This window comes from Ambystoma mexicanum, chromosome 3q (assembly GCF_040938575.1).
Source record: "Ambystoma mexicanum isolate Mex_15411 chromosome 3q, UKY_AmexF1_1, whole genome shotgun sequence".
Lineage (NCBI taxonomy): Eukaryota > Metazoa > Chordata > Amphibia > Caudata > Ambystomatidae > Ambystoma > Ambystoma mexicanum.
Genome location: NC_090926.1, coordinates 1,302,096,789 through 1,302,119,839, shown reverse-complemented (window position 1 = coordinate 1,302,119,839; position 23,051 = coordinate 1,302,096,789). Strand labels below are relative to the sequence as shown.

Here is a 23,051-nt window from a genome sequence, read left to right as displayed (position 1 = left end):
AATCAGTTAGGTTATGAACTCTTTCTGCTACTACTTCTGCTTTTTTGTTTACTTCACTGTCCCTGTATATACTCATATTTGTATGTGTTGTTGTCTCTTTGTGTTTGTCTGTAATAATTATGTATTAAGTGGGTTTTATTATCTACTTATTACATGTTTCACAGTACGCACAACTCTAATAAGAAAGCAGTTATCATTTCAGTATTCAACATGGCAAGATTATGAATATGGCACCTTCATCATGTATGCTGCACACACTGCCTATGTTTCTGCATGAGTAGCTTAGTATACTGGATAGAACTTCATAATAGAATACTATTTATATCAATGCATTGCCTAATGCACTAATTAGCTCATGGTATTTATCCCAATGATCCTTGACAGTTTTTGGTCAGCATTATAAGAATCCCTTGTACAGAGTTCTTATGAAAAGTAAATGCACATGTGATGTCATCAGTGATGTCATCAATGACTTTTGTGATGTCATCTTTGATGTCCTGGGTGTTAGTGTTAGCAGTGCACGGTGGCGCGAGTTATGGTTGCTTATGTTACCATAACTGCCGAATTTTAGGGGTTTTTCGGTTTTACTTTGAACCATAACGTCCCTTTAACAAAGTTTTTTCACTGAATTTCATAGGTTTTTAGTAGCGCAACTTAACCATAACGTCCCTTTAACAAAGTTTTTTCACTGAATTTCATAGGTTTTTAGTAGCACAATTTAACCATAATATCCCTGACTTCATATACATGTAACATAGAACATACTAACCCCCTCGTAGTGATTTTCATGTCCGCGGACTTACGCCATGTCCGCGGACATATCGAAAATCTGAGCGTGGTAAATGTAAATTTAAATAGTGTGCCCCATTTCCCCTTTGAAGTTGGCTCTGAAAAGAGCCGGTTTTTTTTTTACAGATGCATGACAGACACCTGTTATTTTGTATTTTTTTTCTTGGTTTTTTTTCTTACTTTACTCCTAAAATCTTCACATAACCTTCTCCAAAGCAACCCTTACATTCCAAAATAGAAAGGCATTTCCCGTAAAAGATAAAGAAATGCCATCTTCTTTAAAATTAACAGAATTACTGGCATCAATATTCTCATTATTACAAAAGAACATACTAGCTCTAAGCATGAAGGCACACATGCCTCGGTTGATGACACACCTAGCAATGTTTTGCTGAGGACACAAAACTGAACTATTGTCCCATATTGTCCTAGGTAGTAATCCAGAAGAAATTACTTTCGCATTTGGAAGGATCTTCATTACGGCTTGAACCAAGCGTTCCAAATCAGCCAACAAAGTAGGGGCACTGACGTTGCCCAAATGGAAAGCACCATAGTGCAAAACTACCACATGCGGACTGTTCATCGTGGCCATATCCTCACAAACTTGTACAATTCCCTGTACATTGCAATCAGGCACAGTGCGCCACACCACCTCCACTCCTTTCACTTCAAAGTTGTGTGCAACATGCCTCCATTGAGCGTACTGTTGTAAACCATACACAAACATATCTCCAAGCACCAACACCCTGACTTTCTCTACTTCTGCCATCTTCACCACACACAGTCTCTTTCAACACAAATCCACAACCTTGACATCTGATTAGCTGATCCGTACAGTCTTCTTTCCATGTTGGATTTCCTGGAAAAACCCGGATGTAGCACGCCCTGTCCACGAACAGCCACGGTGTCCGCGGACGGCGTCCACGTTACTCTCTGTGCCATTCCCTCATTGCATACAGCTAAGCAATCACACAATACGAATAACGTCCTCAGAACACCCCCATTTAGTGAATTTTCAAACATTTCAGGACAATGATCATTTCATTATTCAAAATATTAACATTACAAATATTATACTATCATCTTGTACTCTGCACACAATGCTATGTTCCTCCATTAGTAGCTCAGTATACTAGATAGAATCCCATAATACAATGCTATTTATATCAATGCATCATTGAAAGCACTAATAACGGTATGATATTTATTGCAATATCCTTGACACTTTTTTCGCAACATTATAATAAAAATCCCTAGCACACAAATTCCATGAAAAGTACATACACATGTGATGTCATCAGTGATTTCATCAATGACATTTGCGATGTCATCTTTGATGTCCTGGGTGTTAGTCTTAGCAGTGCACAGTGGTGGCGTGAGTTATTTTTCATAGCTTACCATAACTTGCGATTTTCAGGGGTCTTTCGGCTGTACTTAGAACCATAACGTCCCTTAAACAAACTTTTTTTAATATCACGCAAACAATATACAAACATGGCGTGCAAAAACCAACTTCTACAGATGGCTTTACACAGAATGTTGCAAAGTAAGAATTTATGCTCGTTCACAGTGAAGGTCAGCTGCTTCCATTTTTTTCTCGGGCCCCGGAGAGGCTCACAAAGCGGACTATAAGGTTGTATTGTGTTTTGACCTTGACAGACATAGATTGTGATGAAAGACTTCTCTTGAAGGAGTGTTGCTAAAACGTAAGAGAAGATAAAGATGAAATTTCTGAAACGAAACCACTTTTATATATTATATCACTATGCGAAAGATCGTTCGCACACGCGGATCGTATTTTGGGACTGCACCACTCGTAGACAATGGAAATTGCAATTGTACTGTAAGTAACCCTTTAGATTATTTTATACCAAATATAATTACAATAGCGTAGCATTAAAGACCGCTCAAGTTGAACTTGTTCGTTGAAAGTGGCATAATGTTTTCTACCGCGCACTATCACTGCCGAAATGATCCCCTGTCGTTTAGAGGGCTCTGAAAAAGGCAGACGACACAGGGTGGGTTAATAAAAATAATTTAACCGGTCTATAGGCGGTCAAGCGCTCTACTCGCTGTGCCACTTCACTGTAGCCTGTCAAGTGGCACAGCGAGTACAATGCTCGCTTTGACATCTGTGCACAGCTTGCTAACGCAAGTTCGAATCCCGGCAAGGCCAAACTCAACCTTTCATCCTTCCGTGGTCGATAAATGAATAACAAGCACCGCTTAGATACCTCACGGTTCTTAGCGCTATATGAATGGGAAAATATTATTATTTTATTATTAACATACTCCGTTGCACTATCTTCGATAGCAAATAGTTTCACGCCCTGATAAATAAAATGACGATTTTTAATGAAGATCGGCTGGTGAGACTAATTTTTTAAAACAGGTATGTGGCCCCATTTTGCCTATGTCACGATTTACAGACTCCAGCGGATGGGGTCTTCAACTGCCAGGTGCAGGTCCAAATATGCAACTTCATGACCCTCACCATTTTATGGGACAATGGCCAAGGACCAATATGCCCTTACGCAGTACTAGCGGCTACAAACAACATACCAACCAATAGGGTGGTCTAATGGCTCTTTGTTGGAGCAACCTTCCGATTATCAGAGCGACCATTTAATGCTTTTATCATAAACCAACAGCCTATCTACCGCAAAGGAACAATGCGTGGCTCCAAATAAACTTTTGCTGATCGACAGCAGAGACAATAGCAAATCGCTGAATATTCACTAAACATTTCATGTGAAATAAATGTACTTTATCAAATGTACAATCCTGCTGTTTACTTTTAAACCACAGTTTCATATTCCGAATTGTGGCGCACTGAGTTGTAAGCTGATCTAACACCCTCTGTACCGCAAAGAAACATCGCGTGCCTCAACATGAACTTTAGCGGATCGACAACAAAGACAAATGCAAATTGCTGAATATTCTCTAAACATTTGATGTCAAATAAATGTACTTTACAAAATTTACAATCTTGCTGTTTGCTTTTAAATCACTGTTTCATATTCCGAATTGTGGCGCACTGTGTTGTGACATAATATGTGTTGTCTTCCAGGTTCTGTGTAAAGTCACTTAGGACTGCAGAGAACTGGGCGCGTTTGATGACGCACCCTGTAACGTCACGGAGAGAGGCGGGGAATATGAATGCTTTGATAATATCAGGCTTAGGGGCGGGAGATATGATTTAGTGTCGCAAAAGCAAGTCAGCCAGGTCAGTAGCGCCAGTCACAGGATTATCACATAATGTCGGCGCACACCAGCCGGATTTATCGTTTCTTTAGTGGACAAAAAGTCGGTTGACGCCCATAGGAAATTGTACTATTAGCGGACAAAAGGAGTGGTCTTAAAACACTTTCACCCTGACAACGAACAATACAAACAACGTTCTCAGAACACCCCCATTTTGTGTAATTGCAACCATTTCGGGACACCGCAAGTCTTCTTAGAACACATTCAACTAGACAGATTACAATACGGACAGCGTCCTTAGGACACCCCCAGTTTGTGTATTTACGAACAATTAAGTACACCGCGAGTGTTCATAGTTCATTTTTACCTTCCTTGCGAACAAAAATGACACATACTCCGTCCTCTAAACACCCCACCATTTAGTTTATTTACAAAATGTCAGAACAGCCATGTTCTCCGCGGACAAATCGAACGCAACAAAAACGTCTAGCACATAAAAAAACAAAACATTGAACCTATCTCATACTCCCCCACCCTCCCCAAACACTCTTACACACCAACACACGGCACTAAATACAATTTTTTATCCACGTTTCACCGCGCTGTACGCGGTCGACGGCGAATACAAGATGGCGGGCGCCACAGAAAATCTGACGCGCTCCACGCCCCTCGCCGTCCAATCAGCGAACACGTCGCATGTCCGTGGACATGACGCAAGGCCATGGGCCAATCGGGGTGATGTCCGCGGAGCGAACAGGGAAGTCCGTCCGCGAAGCGAACACAGATATCACTAATTTTTTTGCCTTATATTTTGGTCATTTTTAAAAAAAACTACAGGACGGATTTACACCAAATTTGTAAAAGCACGCTTTCGGGACCAGGCCGCCGCTCCTGCCGCAAATTTGGTGTAAATCCGTCCAGCGGTTCGGGCTGTAGCCGTGTGCAAAGTTTTTTCCCATTCAGTCTATGGGAAAAAAAAGTTTTGGGACCCCCCCTATAACTTTTTCCCCCCCTGGACGAATCCTCACCAAACTTTGCAAACAAATTCAGAGTGGGCCATATACTTTTTTTTGCAAAGTTTGGTGAGGATTCGTCCAGGGGGAGCGAAGTTATAAGCCGCCCAAAAAGTGCTCTTCCTATGGAAATAGCACCTTAACCATAACTACATGGACGCTACTGTGGCTGTGTAATATATATATATGCAATTCAATAACACACGTTGTACTCTGGTAATACTATAATGACGAATCTATACAAAGTCTATGTGGTACCACACTTAGACTTTAGATTCCTGTAAAATGCATCAACTGCTGACAGTTATACTAGAGCACACACATCATTCAGTAAGGTGTATCAACATGGATAATAAGGAAGGAAGGAAGGCAGGTTAAGGTTAAGCAATGGCAGAATGTTTTCTTTGGATATAAGTGCACAATTATGAATGAGTATCCCCCCACCTGGGCAACCTGTAATAAAAGAATTAACAAGCCCAGTCCATAAATGCTCAATAAGCATTGCTTCTTGGTTAAAAAGTTCAACAACCCCAATGTACCTGAAGTGGAAGAGCTTCTCTGACGGTTCGTCAATGGTATCCTTCAAAGATGGACCCTGTTTGAAGAAGAAGCCACTGGGCGTCAAAATTCTTGAAACAAGTGGAACACTTGCAGTGATACAGCTGCTTCGACATTCGCAGTGCTCTTTGACGATCGATCGTTAGCTCGATGGTGGAAGTCCTGGGAAGGTGAAGCCTGTGGTAAGCCTTGTTGCAAAATGTTCGGTGATGCAACTAAGACTCGGTGGACTTGATAGACCCTCGGCGGTGATGGATGCAGGCCCGGCAGCAGGCTTCGGATGTCGGGATTCAAGGTTGGCAGTCCTCTGGCCTGTCGTCGCTGCAGCTGCAGCACATGCCTCGGGATAGCTTCGGTGATCGGGACTCAAACATGGGCTGGACCTTAGATCTTAAGTCCTTCAGTGTCCTTGGGACGTCTTTGTCAGCTTCTGGTGGCGGGAAACCCACCGGCAGACTTTTCTCTGTGGCCAGCGACCTTGACTTTCTCTGGCGGGACAAAGTGGTTGACGGTGATGGCAACGGAGCCCTCTTTTATGTGTTCTTAGGCAAGGTGGAACTTTCTCAGCTCCGGGCATTGAGCAGCACAGCGTCAAAGTGTCCCCGCCTCTGGGCGACACGATTCGACTGAGCTTCCAGCGGTCATGGAAATCTTCCGACCCCGGTCAATGCCAATGAACTTCGACCTTCGATGTCCAGGTGCCCAATTCAGGATTCTCGCTGCACCCCTTCTCCGCACGTCAGACTCACAGAACTGGCTTCCAGGGTGCCGTTTTTGCACGGTGGTCCCTCATAGCTCGGGGAGAGGTCTCTAAGGCAGGTCGTCTCTTGGATCAGTCCTTGACAGACTCGACAGCTCTTGGATTACATTGAAGGAAAGTACAAGAGAAGTACCGCTTGGCTGCATACTCTGCTCCCCTCCACGTGGATTTGGACATTGCTTTCTACACTATGGTTCTTCTAGGGCTTGTATTGCTGTTATTAGCTCTTTAAACTGCTAAGCCCCGCTCCCTTGGGCGTGCATCTTCAAAAGCTACAAAGGGCGCGCACTAGTGTGCGCTCTCTGAAGCGAAGTACCGGAGAAGTACTGCTTGGCCGCATACTTTGCTCCTCTCAGCGTGAATTTGGACTTTGATTTCTACACTACGGTATATTTACTGCCACAGACTCATAATAGAACCACAATCTACTTGTGAGCATTTCTCTAATATATCTGCATTTTTGTTTCACTCTTTAGGTCCTTCTTGGGCTTGTATTGCTGTTATTAGCTCTTTAAACTGCTAAGCCCTGCCCCCTTGAGTGTGCATCTTCAAAAGCTACCACACATGCGCACCAAAGCAAAGTACCAGAGAAGTACCACTTGGCCTCGTGTGTCGCGGCGGCCCGGTCCTTGCTCCCCGGTGCTTGGCTTCGGTGATTGTACCGCAATTGCTGTTTTTTTTACAGAGGCCTCATGCAGAGAGGCATATTTACTTTGAGAACCGGCATGCCTCCTCCGGTTCTCTCACAAATAAAGCCTAATAAACAAAAGACGCTTGACCATTCCTCTCGGACACGCAAAAGCAATCAAATCTGCTCCACTCCAATTTCTCGTGTACGCAGGACTTTATCCAGCTCGTCAGTAAAGTCAGTTAAGCATACCGATATACGATCATTTTATCAAGACCTGGACAACACCCTGTGGCCGATTTGAGAAACCCACAAGTGCCTTTAACAACGCCAATGCCTATTTCTGCAACTATGAACATTGATACTGCTACACCGTTAATGGATCACTTACCATTGTGAAGTCGACACAAATTGAATTAATACCAAAAATGACTACTGTTGCATCTAACATCACTAAAGCCAGAAGCTGCTGCTTCCCTCTGTCCAATTGCGAATGTGAGTAATATTTAATTGACAGACAGCATGATTCTGTGTAATGTGTTAACTGCTCCAGTGCTGTCTGTTGATAAAGAACATTCATAAAATTAGCTGCATGATCTGGCCGTAATAGAACTAGAATCAAATGGCTCCTGCTTTTCTACTCGAGATCTTGCCTAGAATTTATCTGGTTCTCCAGATCTTTTTCCTGACGTTAGCCATTGAAATTCCGTTTTAGCGGTTTCATTTACCGCTCCTACACCGCATCACCCGCGGTTGTCTACAACAGTGTTTGACATTCCTGGCACCTCTGAACCTACGACTAAATTGTTGGAAATTACACTTAATTTGATGAACCTAGCCATACATTTGATGGCTAAATTATTTGACACTCGATATGTTGTCTCAACAAGCAGCACAAATTGAAAAAATATTGTTCTGGAAAAATATTCTAACTAACACCTTGACCTTAATTTATACTCATAGCTTAGATCTTAAATTAACAACTTTGATCTCTCAAGCTAAAATCTTAATATATAAATATGGTACATTTTCTTGTAGTCACATCATGTTGTTTTACTAGCAAAAAGTGGTCCCAATTTTGCTTTATGGCGCAGATGCAAGGCTCCCCAGAGCACACAAAAATGGAGACTTACTTGAAGCCCGCTTCTGGAAGCAAGTCTTAAAACTACTAAATTGCACTCCATTACCTATATTACGTTTTGAATTAGGGCTGTTGTCCTTCTTTGTGAAAGTTGTGTGGACAATGTGCAGCTTATTCAGAAAACGTCTATTGAGTCTTGAAGTCAATAACATTTTAAGTGCGGTAGCTTACTATCAAATAACCTCTGGACACATCTTTCCTTGAAAATGGCGTAACTGTGTTTTGAGTGCCTTATCAGATGCAACCATTTCCCTTGAACTTCTATTGGAGAATCCAAATCGAGCAAAGTTAAAAATATTACAACATGATTGGATATGTAATAGAGCTAAATGTAGCATCTATAAAGACTTTAACATGCTTCTCTTTGGCTCCAAGAAACTCTGGGGCATGTCTGACTATTTGGTAAAATGTCCCTCGCCACACATTAGAAATCAATATTTAAGATTTAGGTTGAATTTGTTGCATACTAATGGCGTTTTAGCCAGGAGGGGCTTATTACCAAACAAACAAACCTTTTGTTGATTTTGCTCCAATACTCTGCAAAAGAAACCTTACAGCATTTAATTATGGATTGTCCTGCACTAGATCCGTAACGACAATTGTTTTTTAACAAATTATGCTTATATAGACCTGTAGATTCTAATGAGATCTTGCAAATTATCTTTTCTAGTACAAAGCTTGCGTTAGAATCGCAGTAGTACATTTCCTACACTCCATTTTACCATTTTCAAACACTAAGACAATATCATTGTCATGGAGCAAAAACTCAGGTGAAGAAATAGTGTATATAATAACTGAGTTCAGGTTTTTATTTTGCTAATAACTGACGGTTAAGATTTGCTTTATTTGAATATCATTGAACAAGACCAAATTTGATATTTTATTCTAAAGTGTTTCTTTTTCTCTCTTAAAATTGGTGGTATTTTGTATGCATAATTTAATTCAATATGATCTCTTAATGACAAATTTCTTTTTTTATGTGAATGATCTTAATGTATTGTTATGGAAAACTGTATTTTTCTTATGAATTGAAAGGTTGATTTTAGCAGCCAACCAAATAAAAAAATAAACAAATAAATTACATTGAAGGAAATGCAGCAGCAATCTTCTCCTCCAGCTGGGCGTCGAAAAGCACCTTCAAGTTTTAACTTTAGCTTCTGAACACATCTGTAAGTGAGAGGTCCTCAGATATACACATCTGTCCCTCATTCACACTGCTGAGCCCAGCTCAGTCAGCCAATCAGACAGAAGGGCATTCATGCAGGCAGCCAATCAGGCTCACAGTGCATCCAGGCCATTCTCTTCCACCCAGACACCCATAACAAGAAAGGTGGATTGGGGCAAACACCCAGCCTTTCAGCACACCACACTGCAGTCATGTCAGTTTCAGGCAGGGCTGTCTCCTTCATTGTGTCACACACACTGAAACTAATAACCTATGACATGGAATGCATATTGGGCACACATTGTAGGTCCCACCCCAAGGGTGTACCCACAACATAGAGTCACTGGGAAGGCTCCAGCCAGTCTGGCCTGGATTTCCCCACAATACCATATATGGAACTTCCACCCACCAGCCAGTCAGGAGGAAGGGACAGAATCAGGGCTTCCCAGGCCTTTGGGAAAACAAGGTAACAGGCAATAGAAAGCAAGAGGCCACAAGGGCCATCTTGTCTCCCATCAGGAATCAACTGAAACCTATGGCAGGGTCTGGGTATCCCAAAATGGAGGATATTCAGTGCACCTGTCAAATTCAGCACAGAACTGCCACCAGCCCATAGCCTGCTTTGTGGGCCACACACAGGTGCCCAAAAACATACACCATGGGTACAGGGTTGTACCACCACCCATGGATGCCATAAGGATATCTCAAGGGTCTCTGTTCACCAAAACCAAAAAGAGGAAGCGCTGTACTGCCAGGAGTCCCAACTGGACTCCTGTGCAGAAATCAACACAGAACACTCATGATAAGGGAGTACAGGACAAGGACATGGAGGCCCCGTCCCTCCAATGCCTTGCCAGCATCAAAGTGGGAGACTACCACAACACTTTACCTTTTGACCGAACAGCAGATATAACACCATTTAATTCTGCCCTGCCGGATAGTTCAGAGAGCGATGACAAAACAGAGAATGGTTTAGAAGTTTTCTCTTTGGAGGATATTTTTTCCTCTTCCTTGGGTTTAGATGCCTCAGACTATCTATAAGCCAGCGATGACATAGGGTCTGGGTAATCAGACAAGTGAAAAACCTTATAAAGAGATTCTGAGGGTCCAGTTCTAAATGACATACCCCTCCCCTTCAGTAGGTGAAGTAATAAGTGAATTAGGGAATCTCGCTATAGATAAAATACGTCAGCCGCTTGATCAAGAATTAACATCTGTTTTTCATGGGTTAATATTATTGTGTAACCCTAACATCACAGGGCCCCTAACTGGTTCCCTCACTCCTCTCGTTAAGACTTTCAGAGACCAGAAAGAAACTCCATTGAAAGTCTCTAGTGACAGAGATTCTGAAAGTGAAGGGGAGACCCCAAAGAGAACAAACGTTAAAATGAATATAAATCCTATCGAGATCCTGGTAAATCATCACATTCAGGTGGTCCTAAGACATCAAGAGGGGTTGGATAGGATAGCCATCCACCAAGCAAGGCCTGTCCTCACGCATGGCATCCTACTGGGAAGGAGAAGATTTGGGAAGTTTTTCACTGAATTTTGAAAGATTGGCCCACCAATTCCAGAGGAATGAAGACCTGAAATAATAATTAATAATAATAATTATGAAAGTATGCGATTTAGCACCTGTGCTAAAAGGACAGTTATAGGCCTCTGATCAAACACAGAATCACTTTTGAAGATATCAAGAAGGGACTGTTACACTGGGTTAGGCAAACAGAAAAGTTTTACTGACAAAAATGTAGAGAAATTAGATTGAACCCAACCAAGTCTGCGGTAGAATTAGGAGCCTGTGTCCAAAATATGTTATCCCTCTGGTTAGGTAAAAAAGAACTTCCAGAGGTAATGGAAGCTCTCTCCCTAAAACAACAAATTAGTGGATCTCTCCGTCTACAACTTTAATTGTGTTTAGTCGGCATCTCAACTTTTCACAGAGCAGTTCACAATAAAAGACATTTACCAATATTGTATCAATTAAAAATGAAATAGAAAACGTATACAATTTAATAAAATCTAATTCATGTGAAAATCTCAACAATTCTAGAGTAATAAAGGTATCATGGCCAGCAGACAGTCATATCCAAAAATCCTCAACATTCATGCATTCTTTGACCACAAAAAGCGCAAAAAACATTACTCTCAATTCCCACGTTGCTCCACACTCCAACATCAAAAGCTTCAAATTCTGAACCTTTGATCCCCGACACAAAACACAGTTACTGACCAAAGGCTGTTGCCTATTAAGAATTCTCAAAATCTCTCGGGTATGTACCAGATTAATATTTTAGCGTTCGGAAAACGGTGTAAATAAGAGGGAATAGTTTATCCACCACAAAGAACGACTTTGCCAATTCCACACTTCACATTCGATCAATTGTATAAATGCAATCTACTTTCATAAGATCTTCTTTTACCCCATTTGGATTATCGATTAGGTCCACCTCCAACTGATCACATTTCAATAGTATGTTAATTGCTCCTGTCTTCAGGCTCATGAGTACTGCACTAGTTCCCTGTTCCAGAAGTGACCTAATATCCTTGTATAGTGAACTTATTTTGGGAGTCAGTATCAGTCTGTAGAGTGAAATTACCTTCCAGTCTAGGTATGCTCGTAAAGATTGCAGGCCGAGCTCGTAGCCCAAGCTGGACATTGGGAGGGACTGCAGATGGTTTAAGACCTTTCTCCACAGTCTCCCTGCAAATCTTGTCCAGTTAACTGCTCGAGCTAATGGTCTAACAGTACAGTATTGTAGGAATAACCTTGCCCTCATAGAAATGTATTGAGGGAATAATAGTGCATATGCAATATGTACAAAAGATCTTTTTCATCTGACAGACAAGTTGAATGACTTTAGCCTCTATATCTGATTATACACACACTATGTAAGGATGGGATGTTAGTCTACATCCTAAGTATAGAGCTTCCTTAGTTATTGGAATAATATATTCACACAAGGGCCATCTACATCTCGGAACCCGTTTCAAAGGCTGACTGAAGCATGTAATATTCAACTTGGATACATTTGCAGATCATTTAGCGTGGCATATTTACCGAAGGATGTCAGCAATCGTTGGCGGCCAATAGGAGTATAGCTCAAAAGGACTATCTCATCCGCATAGGCCATGCAATTGATGGTAACATGGCCTATTTTAGGGCTACCTAGTGCTTGCGAATTCTGAGCATCAGACACATCAGCTAAATACAGGTTAAAGAGGAAAGGGGCAAGAATGCATCACTGCCTCGCTCTTCTCTCTGTAGGATTTGGAGCTGATAAATGACCTTAATTATCTAACCTAACCTGAATAGTAGTCTTTTCATGCAGATAGATAATGATTGCAAGGAGATTTAAATGGTGTCCCCATTGTTTTAATTTAGACCATAATCGCTCCCTGTTGATTATAGCAAAAGGCTTGGACTGGTCATTCCAAACCACATACAATACTAGATTGCCCTTCAACCACGACTTCACTCCGATAATATTCATTATTAATCCATTCAATGAAGTGGAGAGACTCGTACGGAATCCTGTTTGTTGCTTCGATAGGACACCCTTATCTTCTGCCCACTTCACCAGTTCTCTCAGCACCATTCCAGAAAAGATTTTACTATCTGCATCAAGAAGGGCGATAGTTCCCAGGATCAGCCCGATCGCCCTTCTTATAAATGGGGACTATAACTGTAGACTTCCTCAAAGCCGGGCATTGCTTGGCTGTCAATATTCCGCTGAATATTATCAGCAAAACTTTAAACCAAGCCATCATTTCACATTTAATAATTTGATTGGTAAGCCCATTCGGGCTAGCCGCTCTCAAAGTAGAAGCCTTCATTATTAGTTCTACTATGAGATCTTGTGACAAATTCCATTTCCCTGGAACCTCCTGCCTTACTCAGTGCTCACTCTTCTCAGATTTCTATACAGATTTCAGAAATGCGTTTACCAAGCCCTTTCTGACACTATATTACTATGAAGCGAACCTTGCAACTCCTAATTATGATTAAACAGAAACCAAACATTCCTAGAATTCCTATTCCCCATGTGGCTTGCCACATTAATTGCCCGTCATGAGTACTATGATGATAGCTCCGTGCCCTTGACCAATTTTTATATTCATACTGCAATTTCTAAATAATGTTTTTTTGGTAGTTAGAGCTTGTATCAATTCCCTGGTTCACTTGGATGGATTTTTTATTTATTTGTTTTCTCTTCTTTTTCCATGGATGTGCTCTGGATCCTTTTTTTGGGTTTACAGTGGATTTCTTGGACTGTTTTTGGGATCTGTATTGGTGTTTGTTTACCTTTTGTGGATTTTTTTCTTTTTTTTGGATTTGGGATTCTTGTTTTTTTTCGGTTCAAGGACAATGGATTACACCCCTTTTGATTTCATCGTGGAATTTCATGCATGTGGTTTTGGTTATCTCCAATTTCAACGTTTGCTGTGGTAAGTCAAAATGTCTATTTCTAACAGTTTATATTAAAAGCACCACTGTTCAGATAGGCACTTTTATCCTGTTTAGCAAATGCCAACACTTTAGTCTGCGTTGATTGTTTTGATATTTTTTCTTGGTACTTGGGTTTTTCACTTTTTTGCATTTCTTGATGTGATTGTTCATTGTTTAAATGTTTAATTTCTTGATGTGATTGTTCGTTTTTTAAATGTTATGTTAAACATTTACAAAAAGAAAATTAGGATTGCACGTTCTGTACGATTGCTGGATTTCATTGTGACACCCTTCTAGTTTATTATTGGTTTTGGCATGTTCTTGTAGTACCGCAGTCTAAGAATTCCATATGCTTTTGGCAAATCGGGGTCTTCTACGTGTTCTACTTCTAGTGAATTGTCCATTGTTTCAAAGTAATTTAATGTTGTGTTGAAATTTGATATTGCTGTATTTTGCTATACACTTTTCGTTATATTTTTCAGTTTACTTTACTCTCGATATATTTATTTCGATATAAAGACATGTAACCTCATTTCTTGACAAGAGGTTAAGAGCATTATTCAGATTTCTATCTAAAACTACACTGTCTCCTGTAAATTGAATTGCCCTGTTGCCCTTTATGTTGACATTACATTCTCTATCTATCCTATTTCCCTGCACGTCCACTGTCCAGTCACAATAGTCGCTCATTAAAGCCTCCACTAATCTTAACCGAATACTTGCCGTAAGTGGATTATAATCACTACTCCCCATATCTCTTATAATTAATCTTTCACGCCTGGCAAATATCTTCTGATAGAATCAGATAATCAATTATAGAACTTGACAGACCATTCTTCCAAGTTATGGCTGGGACTAAGTCTCCATAGATGTTACCATTTCCCATTATTAAATTCCATCCAGCAAAGAAAGTCGACCATATTTCACTATGTCCTATGGCAACACTACTTTTATCTTTCACTCTCTTGGTATTTATGCAGTAAGAGTTCACATCCTCTGCCAATGTGAGACCTATCGGACCACATGAAGATGTTATTTCCAACAACAATACAGATAGCAACTCCAAGAAAGAAGGTACGTTTGAACACGCAGGATTCCATTATCACCCTGGTGGGTGAGCCAGCCAATGAGGTGGCTAGGAATGTGGGCGTACAATGTAAACAAACAAACATGGAGACACAAAAATGAGAAGAACTGAACAATGACTTAGGGAACCTAGATGTGAGGAAGAAAACAGCAGGGATGCAGGCAGTACAATGTAAACAAACAACCATGGATAACAAAAATGCCAAAAAACAGAACAATCGACCAGGGACCTAGAAGAAAATAAGGAACACAGCAGGGATGGATAACAAAAATGCCAAAAAATTGAACGATCGGCAACAAAACCTAGAAAAAAAGAATGAACATAGCAGGGATGCAGACAATGCAATATAGCCAAGAATCGCGGAGAACAATACCTCAAGAACAGTACACAATAGGTCAGGGGACGGGGCTAGGAAAGCGGAAGGGGGCTTGGAAATGGGGAAGTAGGGCCTGCGGGGAAAGAGGGGTGCGTGGGGTCGAGTGGCGAGAGAATCGGCCTAGAGTTGGGAGGGAGCGCACGCAGCCTAAGATGCGAGTGAGCGCATGCAATCTAGAATTGTGAGGGAACGCATGCAGCCTAGGATGCAAGGGAACGCACCAGGATGTGATATTATATGATAGGTTATTTATAATGTGCTTAATACCCAGAGATTTCTAAGCGCGGACCCGGGGATCGAAACTGTGGTGCTCTGTATTGTCTTGCTTCCAAGGCGAGCATGTTGTCCCTGAGCTAGCCTCCCAAGATGAGAGGGAACGCACGCAATCCGGGATTGTGACTGAGCACACGCAATCTAGGATTGTGAGGGAAGCACGTGGCCTAGGATGTGAGTGAGTGCACATAGTCAAGGATGTAAGGGAACACACGCAATCTGGGATTGCAGCACCCATTCATTTACTGTGCTCTTAGGTTGCTGGAAGTGAGAGGGCATTCTTTTTTCCTGGGTCTGTATTTGATTTATTGAGATGTGTATGAAAAGTGAGACACGTGTTTAGCACAAGGCTAGAGAGAAGCAAGATGCGGGCGTTGTGCTCGCTTTCCAGGTGCAGCTGGACTTTGGGGGTGGGAGGTGTCTCTGGCTTCTATGAACATTTTCTTTTTCAGAGCTCTTTTGAACCTTTCAGGCTTTCATCTTGTCTTTGTTCAGGCATTAGAACATTCCAGAGGCCCCGCCCCTGTGCAATGAGGGACTATTTCTGGAACGTTGCCCCTGAGAGAAAAGTACCGGAGGGTGAATGCATTGTGCGCCCCCCTGCTACAGGCTTATAAATCATTATGCTAGCAGGTACACTATGTATTCTGTTATGGTATTTCCGAGAAGTGCTGAGCAACCTCTGACCTCCAGCTTCATCTGCACATCCTCACGGGCATTCGCCGTCATGTCCAGGTGTTTGGTAGCAAACTCAACTTGACTGCAATACCGACCATAGAGCAGGAACCTGAGGAAGGAGAGAGGATGCCGAAACTTAGGCCCAGAAAGCAGCAGATATCTGGGGTGTGGGGAGCAGAGGGTGCAGGAGTGTGAGGCACTGATGTGGCAGTAAGTAGCGTGCGGGTTGCCTGCAGGGATTGTGAGGCAGAAGAGATAAGTGTCTAGGGATGAATGGGCGCTCAGTCCAGAGTGTGAGGCTCTAGGTTGAGGCACTAGGCTGAGGGAGGGTGGAATGCGTAGTAGTGGGAGCAATGGTGGCAGGGTCTGCGACTATCAGATAGTGCGGCAGAGTGGAGGAGTAGGTATGGAGTGACAGAGGGTATCGGGTGTAGCAAGAAATCAGTAGTAATGGGGCAGGTGGGAATAGGTGGTGGGTATGATGTAGTGTGTGAGTATAGATTGTGCTGATTGAGTGTGAGGGAAAAGGAGTATGGGGGCCCAAGTGAGTTGGGGCAGAATGAGAAGTTGGGTAGAGTTTCAAGGAATAGGGAGTGCTGCCACTTGACTAAAGGGGCAGTGGCTTCCCTAAGGATCTGGCTGGAAACACAGGGTATAACAGCTAATTGCTGCCCCTCATACACTGGCTCAGACCCGGGGCTTCTCAATCACCTCTGACCTTCCCTCATGTGCCCTCCAGAAATACTGCCCCTCCCATTATCCATCTGCTCCATAAGAGGATCAAGTGTGAGGTAACAGGAGAGAGTGTGAGGAAATGGGACAGGGTAGGAGGTAACAGGAGAGAGTGTGAGGAAATGGGACAGAGTGGAAGGTACCAGAGCGGAGTGTGAGAAAATGGGACAGAGTAGGAGGTAACAGGAGAGAGTGGGAGGAAATGGGACAAGGTAGGAGGTAACAGGAGAGAGTGTGAGGAAATGGGACAGAGTGGAAAGTAACAGAGCAGAGTGTGAGAAAATGGGACAGAGTGTAAGGTAACAGGAGAGAGTGTGAGGAAATGAGACACAGTAAAAGGTAACAGGACAGAGTGTTAGGAAATGGGTCAGAGTAGGAGGTAACAGGACAGAGCGTGAGGAAATGGGACAGAGTAGGAGGTAACAGGAGAGAGTCGGAGGAAATGGGACAGGGTAAAGGAGAGAGTGTGAGGAAATGGGACAGAGCGGGAGGTAACAGGAGAGAGTGTGAGGAAATGGGACAGAGTTGGAGATACAGGACAGAGTGTGAGGAAAAGGACAGAGTGAGAGGTAACAGGAGAGAGTGTGAGGAAATGGGACAGAGTATAAGGTAACAGGACAGATAGTGAGGTAATGGGCCAGAGTGGGAGGTAACAAGAGAGAGTGTGAGGAAATGGGACAGAATGGGAGGTTACAGGAGAGAGTGTGAGGAAATGGGACAGAGTGGGAGGTAACAGGAGAGAGTGTGAGGAAATAGGACAGGGTCGGAGGTAACAGGAGAGAGTGTGAGGAAATGGGACAGATTGGAAGGTAACCGAGCAGAGTGTGAGAACATGGGACAGAGTGGGAGGTAAGAGGAGGGAGTATAAGGTGACAAGCTAGAGTGAGAAGAAATAGGACAAAGTAGGAGGTGACAGGATACATTATGGAGAAATTGGGCAGAGTGGGAGGTGACAGGATACATTATGGTGAAATGGGACAGAGTTGGAGGTGGCAGTATACATCATGGAGAAATGGGGCAGAGTGGGAGGTGACAGGATACTTTATAGGGCAATGGGACAGAGGAGTGGCAGGTGACAGAATACATTATGGAGAAATTGGACAGAGTGGGAGGTGACAGGATACTTTATGTAGAAATGGGACAGAGAGGGAGGTGATATGATACATTATGGAGAAATGGGACAGAGTGGGAGGTGACAGGATAGTATATGGGGAAATGGGAGAGAGTGGGAGATGACAGGATACATTATGGAGAAATGGGACAGAGTGGGAGGTGACAGAATACTTTATGGGGAAATGAGACAGAGTGGGAGGTGACAGGATACATTATGGAGAAATGGGACAGAGTGGAAGGTAACAGGACAGATTGTGAGGAACTGAGACAGAGTGGAAGGTAACAGGACAGAGTGTGGAGAAATGGGACCGAGTGGGATGTAACAGGAGAGAGTTAGGGTAACAGGACAGAATGTGAGGAAATGAGACAGAGTAGGAGGCAACAGGAGAGAGTATAAGGTAACAGGACAGAGTGTGAGGAAATGGGACAGTGGAGGAGGTAACAGGACTGAGAGTGGGGAAATGGGACAGAGTGGGAGGTAACAGGAGAGAGTATAAGGTAACAAGCAAGAGTGTGAAGAAATAGGACAGGGTGGGAGGTGACAGGATACATTATGGAGAAATGGGACATAGTGGGAGGTGACAGGATACATTATGGTGAAATGGGACAGAGTGGAAGGTAACAGGACAGATTGTGAGGAACTGAGACAGAGTGGAAGGTAACAGGACAGAGTGTGGAGAAATGGGACCGAGTGGGATGTAACAGGAGAGAGTTAAGGTAACAGGACAGAATGTGAGGAAATGAGACAGAGTAGGAGGCAACAGGAGAGAGTATAAGGTAACAGGACAGAGTGTGAGGAAATGGGACAGTGGAGGAGGTAACAGGACTGAGAGTGGGGAAATGGGACAGAGTGGGAGGTAACAGGAGAGAGTATAAGGTAACAAGCAAGAGTGTGAAGAAATAGGACAGAGTGGGAGGTGACAGGATACATTATGGAGAAATGGGACATAGTGGGAGGTGACAGGATACATTATGGTGAAATGGGACAGAGTGGGAGGTGACAGGAGAGAGTGTGAGGAAATGGGAGAGAGTGAGAGGTAACAGGATACTTTATGGGGTAATGGGGCAGAGTGGGAGGTGATAGGACATATTATGGAGAAATGGGACAGAGTGGGAGCTGACAGGATACTTTATGGGGACATGGGAGAGAGTGGGAGATGACAGGATAGTTTATGGCGAAATGGGACAGAGTGGGAGGTGATAGGATACATTATGGTGAAATGGGACAGAGTGGGAGGTGACAGTATAAATTATGTTGCAATGGAACAGGGTGGGGAGGTGACAGGATACTTTATGGGGTAATGGGACAGAGTGGAACGTGATAGGACACTTAATGGAGAAATGGGACAGAGTGGGAGCTGACAGGATACTTTATGGGGACATGGGAGAGAGTGGGAGATGACAGGATACCTTATGGAGAAATGTGACAGCGTGGGAGGTGACAGGATACATTATGGAGAAATGGGACAGAGTGGGAGGTGACAGGCTACTTTATGGTGAAATGGGATGAGTGGTCAGTAACAGGAGAGTATAAGGTAACAAACTAGAGTGTGAAGAAATAGGACAGAATGAGAGGTGACAGGATATATTCTGGGAAATGTGACAGAGTGGGCGGTGACAGGATACATTATGATATAATATATTTTATTTACATTATGGAGAAATGGGACAGAGTGGGAGGTGACAGGATACTTTATGGGAAAATGGGACAGAGTGAGAGGTGACAGGAAACATTATGGAGAAATGTGACAGATTGGGAGGTAACAAGGTACTTTATGGGGAAATGGGACAGAGTAGGAGGTAACAGGAGAGAGTATAAGGTAACAGGACAGATAGTGAGGAAATGGGCCAGAGTGGGAGGTAACAGGACAGAGTGTGAGGAGGTGGGATGGAGTGGGAGGCAACAGGAGAGAGTATAAGGTAACAAGCTGGAGTGTGAAGAAATAGGACAGAGTGGGAGATGACAGGATACATTATGGAGAAATTGGACAGAGTGGGCGGTGACAGGATACATTATGATATGATATATTTTATTTACATTATGGAGAAATGGGACAGAGTGGGAGGTGACAGGATACTTTATGGGAAAATGGGACAGAGTGAGAGGTGACAGGAAACATTATGGAGAAATGGGACAGAGTGGGAGGTAACAAGGTACTTTATGGGGAAATGGGACAGAGTAGGAGGTAACAGGAGAGAGTATAAGGTAACAGGACAGATAGTGAGGAAATGGGCCAGAGTGGGAGGTAACAGGACAGAGTGTGAGGAAGTGGGATGGAGTGGGAGGCAACAGGAGAGAGTATAAGGTAACAAGCTAGAGTGTGAAGAAATAGGACAGAGTGGGAGGTGACAGGATACATTATGGAGAAATTGGACAGAGTGGGAGGTGACAGAATACATTATGGTGAAATGGGACAGAGTTGGAGGTGACAGTATAAATTATGGAGAAATGGGGCAGAATTGGAGGTGACAGTATAAATTATGGAGAAATGGGACAGAGTGGGAGGTAACAGAAGAGAGTATAAGGTAACAAGCTAGAGTGAGAAGAAATAGGACAAAGTGGGAGGTGACAGGATACATTATGGAGAAATTGGACAGAGTGGGAGGTGACAGGATACATCATAGTGAAATGGGACGGAGTTGGAGGTGACAGTATACATTATGGAGAAATGGGGCAGAGTGGGAGGTGACAGGATACTTTATAGGGCAATGGGACAGAGTGGGAGGTGACAGAATACATTATGGAGACATTGGACAGAGTGGGAGGTGACAGGATACTTTATGGGGAAATGGGACAGAGTGAGAGGAGACAGGATACATTATGTAGAAATGTGACAGAGAGGGAGGTGACAGGATACATTATGGAGAAATGGGACAGAGTGGGAGGTGACAGGATACTGCATGGGGAAATGGGAGAGAGTGGGAGTTGACAGAATACATTATGGAGAAATGGGACAGAGTGGAAGGTAACAGGACAGATTGTGAGGAACTGAGACAGAGTGGAAGGTAACAGGACAGAGTGTGGAGAAATGGGACCGAGTGGGAGGTAACAGGAGAGAGTGTAAGGTAACAGGGCAGAATGTGAGGAAATGGGACAGAGTAGGAGGCAACAGGAGAGAGTATAAGGTAACAGGACAGAGTGTGAGGAAATGGGACAGTGGAGGAGGTAACAGGACTGAGAGTGGGGAAATGGGACAGAGTGGGAGGTAACAGGAGAGAGTGTGAGGAAATGGGACAGAGTGGGAGGTAACAGGAGAGAGTATAAGGTAACAAGCTAGAGTGTGAAGAAATAGGACAGAGTGGGAGGTGGCAGGATACATTATGGAGAAATGGGACATAGTGGGAGGTGACAGGATACATTATGGTGAAATGGGACAGAGTGGGAGGTGACAGGAGAGAGTGTGAGGAAATGGGAGAGAGTGGGAGGTAACAGAATACTTTATGGGGTAATGGGACAGAGTGGGAGGTGATAGGACACATTATGGAGAATTGGGACAGAGTGGGAGCTGACAGGATACTTTATGGGGACATGGGAGAGAGTGGGAAATGCCAGGATAGTTTATGGCAAAATGGGACAGAGTGGGAGGTGATAGGATACATTATGGTGAAATGGGACAGAGTGGGAAGTGACAGTATAAATTATGTAGCAATGGGACAGGGTGGGAGGTGACAGGATACTTTATGGGGTAATGGGACAGAGTGGAAGGTGATAGGACACATTATGGAGAAATGGGACAGAGTGGGAGCTGACAGGATACGTTATGGGGACATGGGAGAGAGTGGGAGCAGACAGGATGCATTATGGAGAAATGTGACAGAGTGGGAGGTGACAGAATACTTTTTGGGGAAATGGGACAGAGTGGGAGGTGACAGGATACATTATGGAGGAATGGGACATAGTGGGAGGTGACAGAATACTTTATGGGGAAATGAGACAGAGTGGGAGGTGACAGGATACATTATGGAGAAATGGGACAGAGTGGAAGGTAACAGAACAGATTGTGAGGAACTGAGACAGAGTGGAAGGTAACAGGACAGAGTGTGGAGAAATGGGACCGAGTGGGAGGTAACAGGAGAGAGTGTAAGGTAACAGGACAGAATGTGAGGAAATGGGACAGAGTAGGAGGCAACAGGAGAGAGTATAATGTAACAGGACGGAGTGTGAGGAAATGGGACAGTGGAGGAGGTAACAGGACCGAGAGTGGGGAAATGGGACAGAGTGGAAGGTGACAGGATACATTATGGAGGAATGGGACAGAGTGGGAGGTGACAGAATACTTTATGGGGAAATGAGACAGAGTGGGAGGTGACAGGATACATTATGGAGAAATGGGACAGAGTGCAAGGTAACAGGACAGATTGTGAGGAACTGAGACAGAGTGGAAGGTAACAGGACAGAGTGTGGAGAAATGGGACCGAGTGGGAGGTACCAGGAGAGATTGTAAGGTAACAGGACAGAATGTGAGGAAATGGGACAGAGTAGGAGGCAACAGGAGAGAGTATAATGTAACAGGACAGAGTGTGAGGAAATGGGAACGTGGAGGAGGTAACAGGACCGAGAGTTGGGAAATGGGACAGAGTGGGAGGCAACAGGAGAGAGTGTGAGGAAATGGTACAGAGTGGGAGGTAACAGGAGAGAGTATAAGGTAACAAGCTAGAGTGTGAAGAAATAGGACAGAGTGGGAAGTGACAGGATACATTATGGAAAAATGGGACATAGTGGGAGGTGACAGGATACATTATGGTGAAATGGGACAAAGTGGGAGGTGACAGTATAAATTATGTAGCAATGGGACAGGTGGGAGGTGACAGGATACTTTATGGGGTAATGGGACAGAGTGGGAGGTGATAGGACACATTATGGAGAAATGGGAGAGAGTGGGAGATGACAGGATAGTTTATGGTGAATTGGGACAGAGTGGGAGGTGACAGGATACATTATGGTGAAATGGGACAGAGTGGGAGATGACAGTATAAATTATGTAGCAATGGAACAGGGTGGGAGGTGACAGGATACTTTATGGGGTAATGGGACAGAGTGGAAGGTGATAGTATACATTATGGAGAAATGGGGCAGTGTGGGA

At 43.4% G+C, this 23,051-nt stretch overlaps 1 protein-coding gene across 1 annotated transcript in view; it reads right to left on the bottom strand.

Moving 5' to 3' along the window:
* The window catches only part of VAV1 (vav guanine nucleotide exchange factor 1), a 1,439,562-nt gene that overhangs the window by 1,037,592 nt on the left and 378,919 nt on the right, over positions 1–23,051 (bottom strand). The window contains exon 9 of the mRNA XM_069604429.1: positions 16,132–16,231. Coding sequence (XP_069460530.1) covers positions 16,132–16,231 — 100 coding nt within the window. The remainder of the gene's footprint in view (positions 1–16,131; positions 16,232–23,051) is intronic.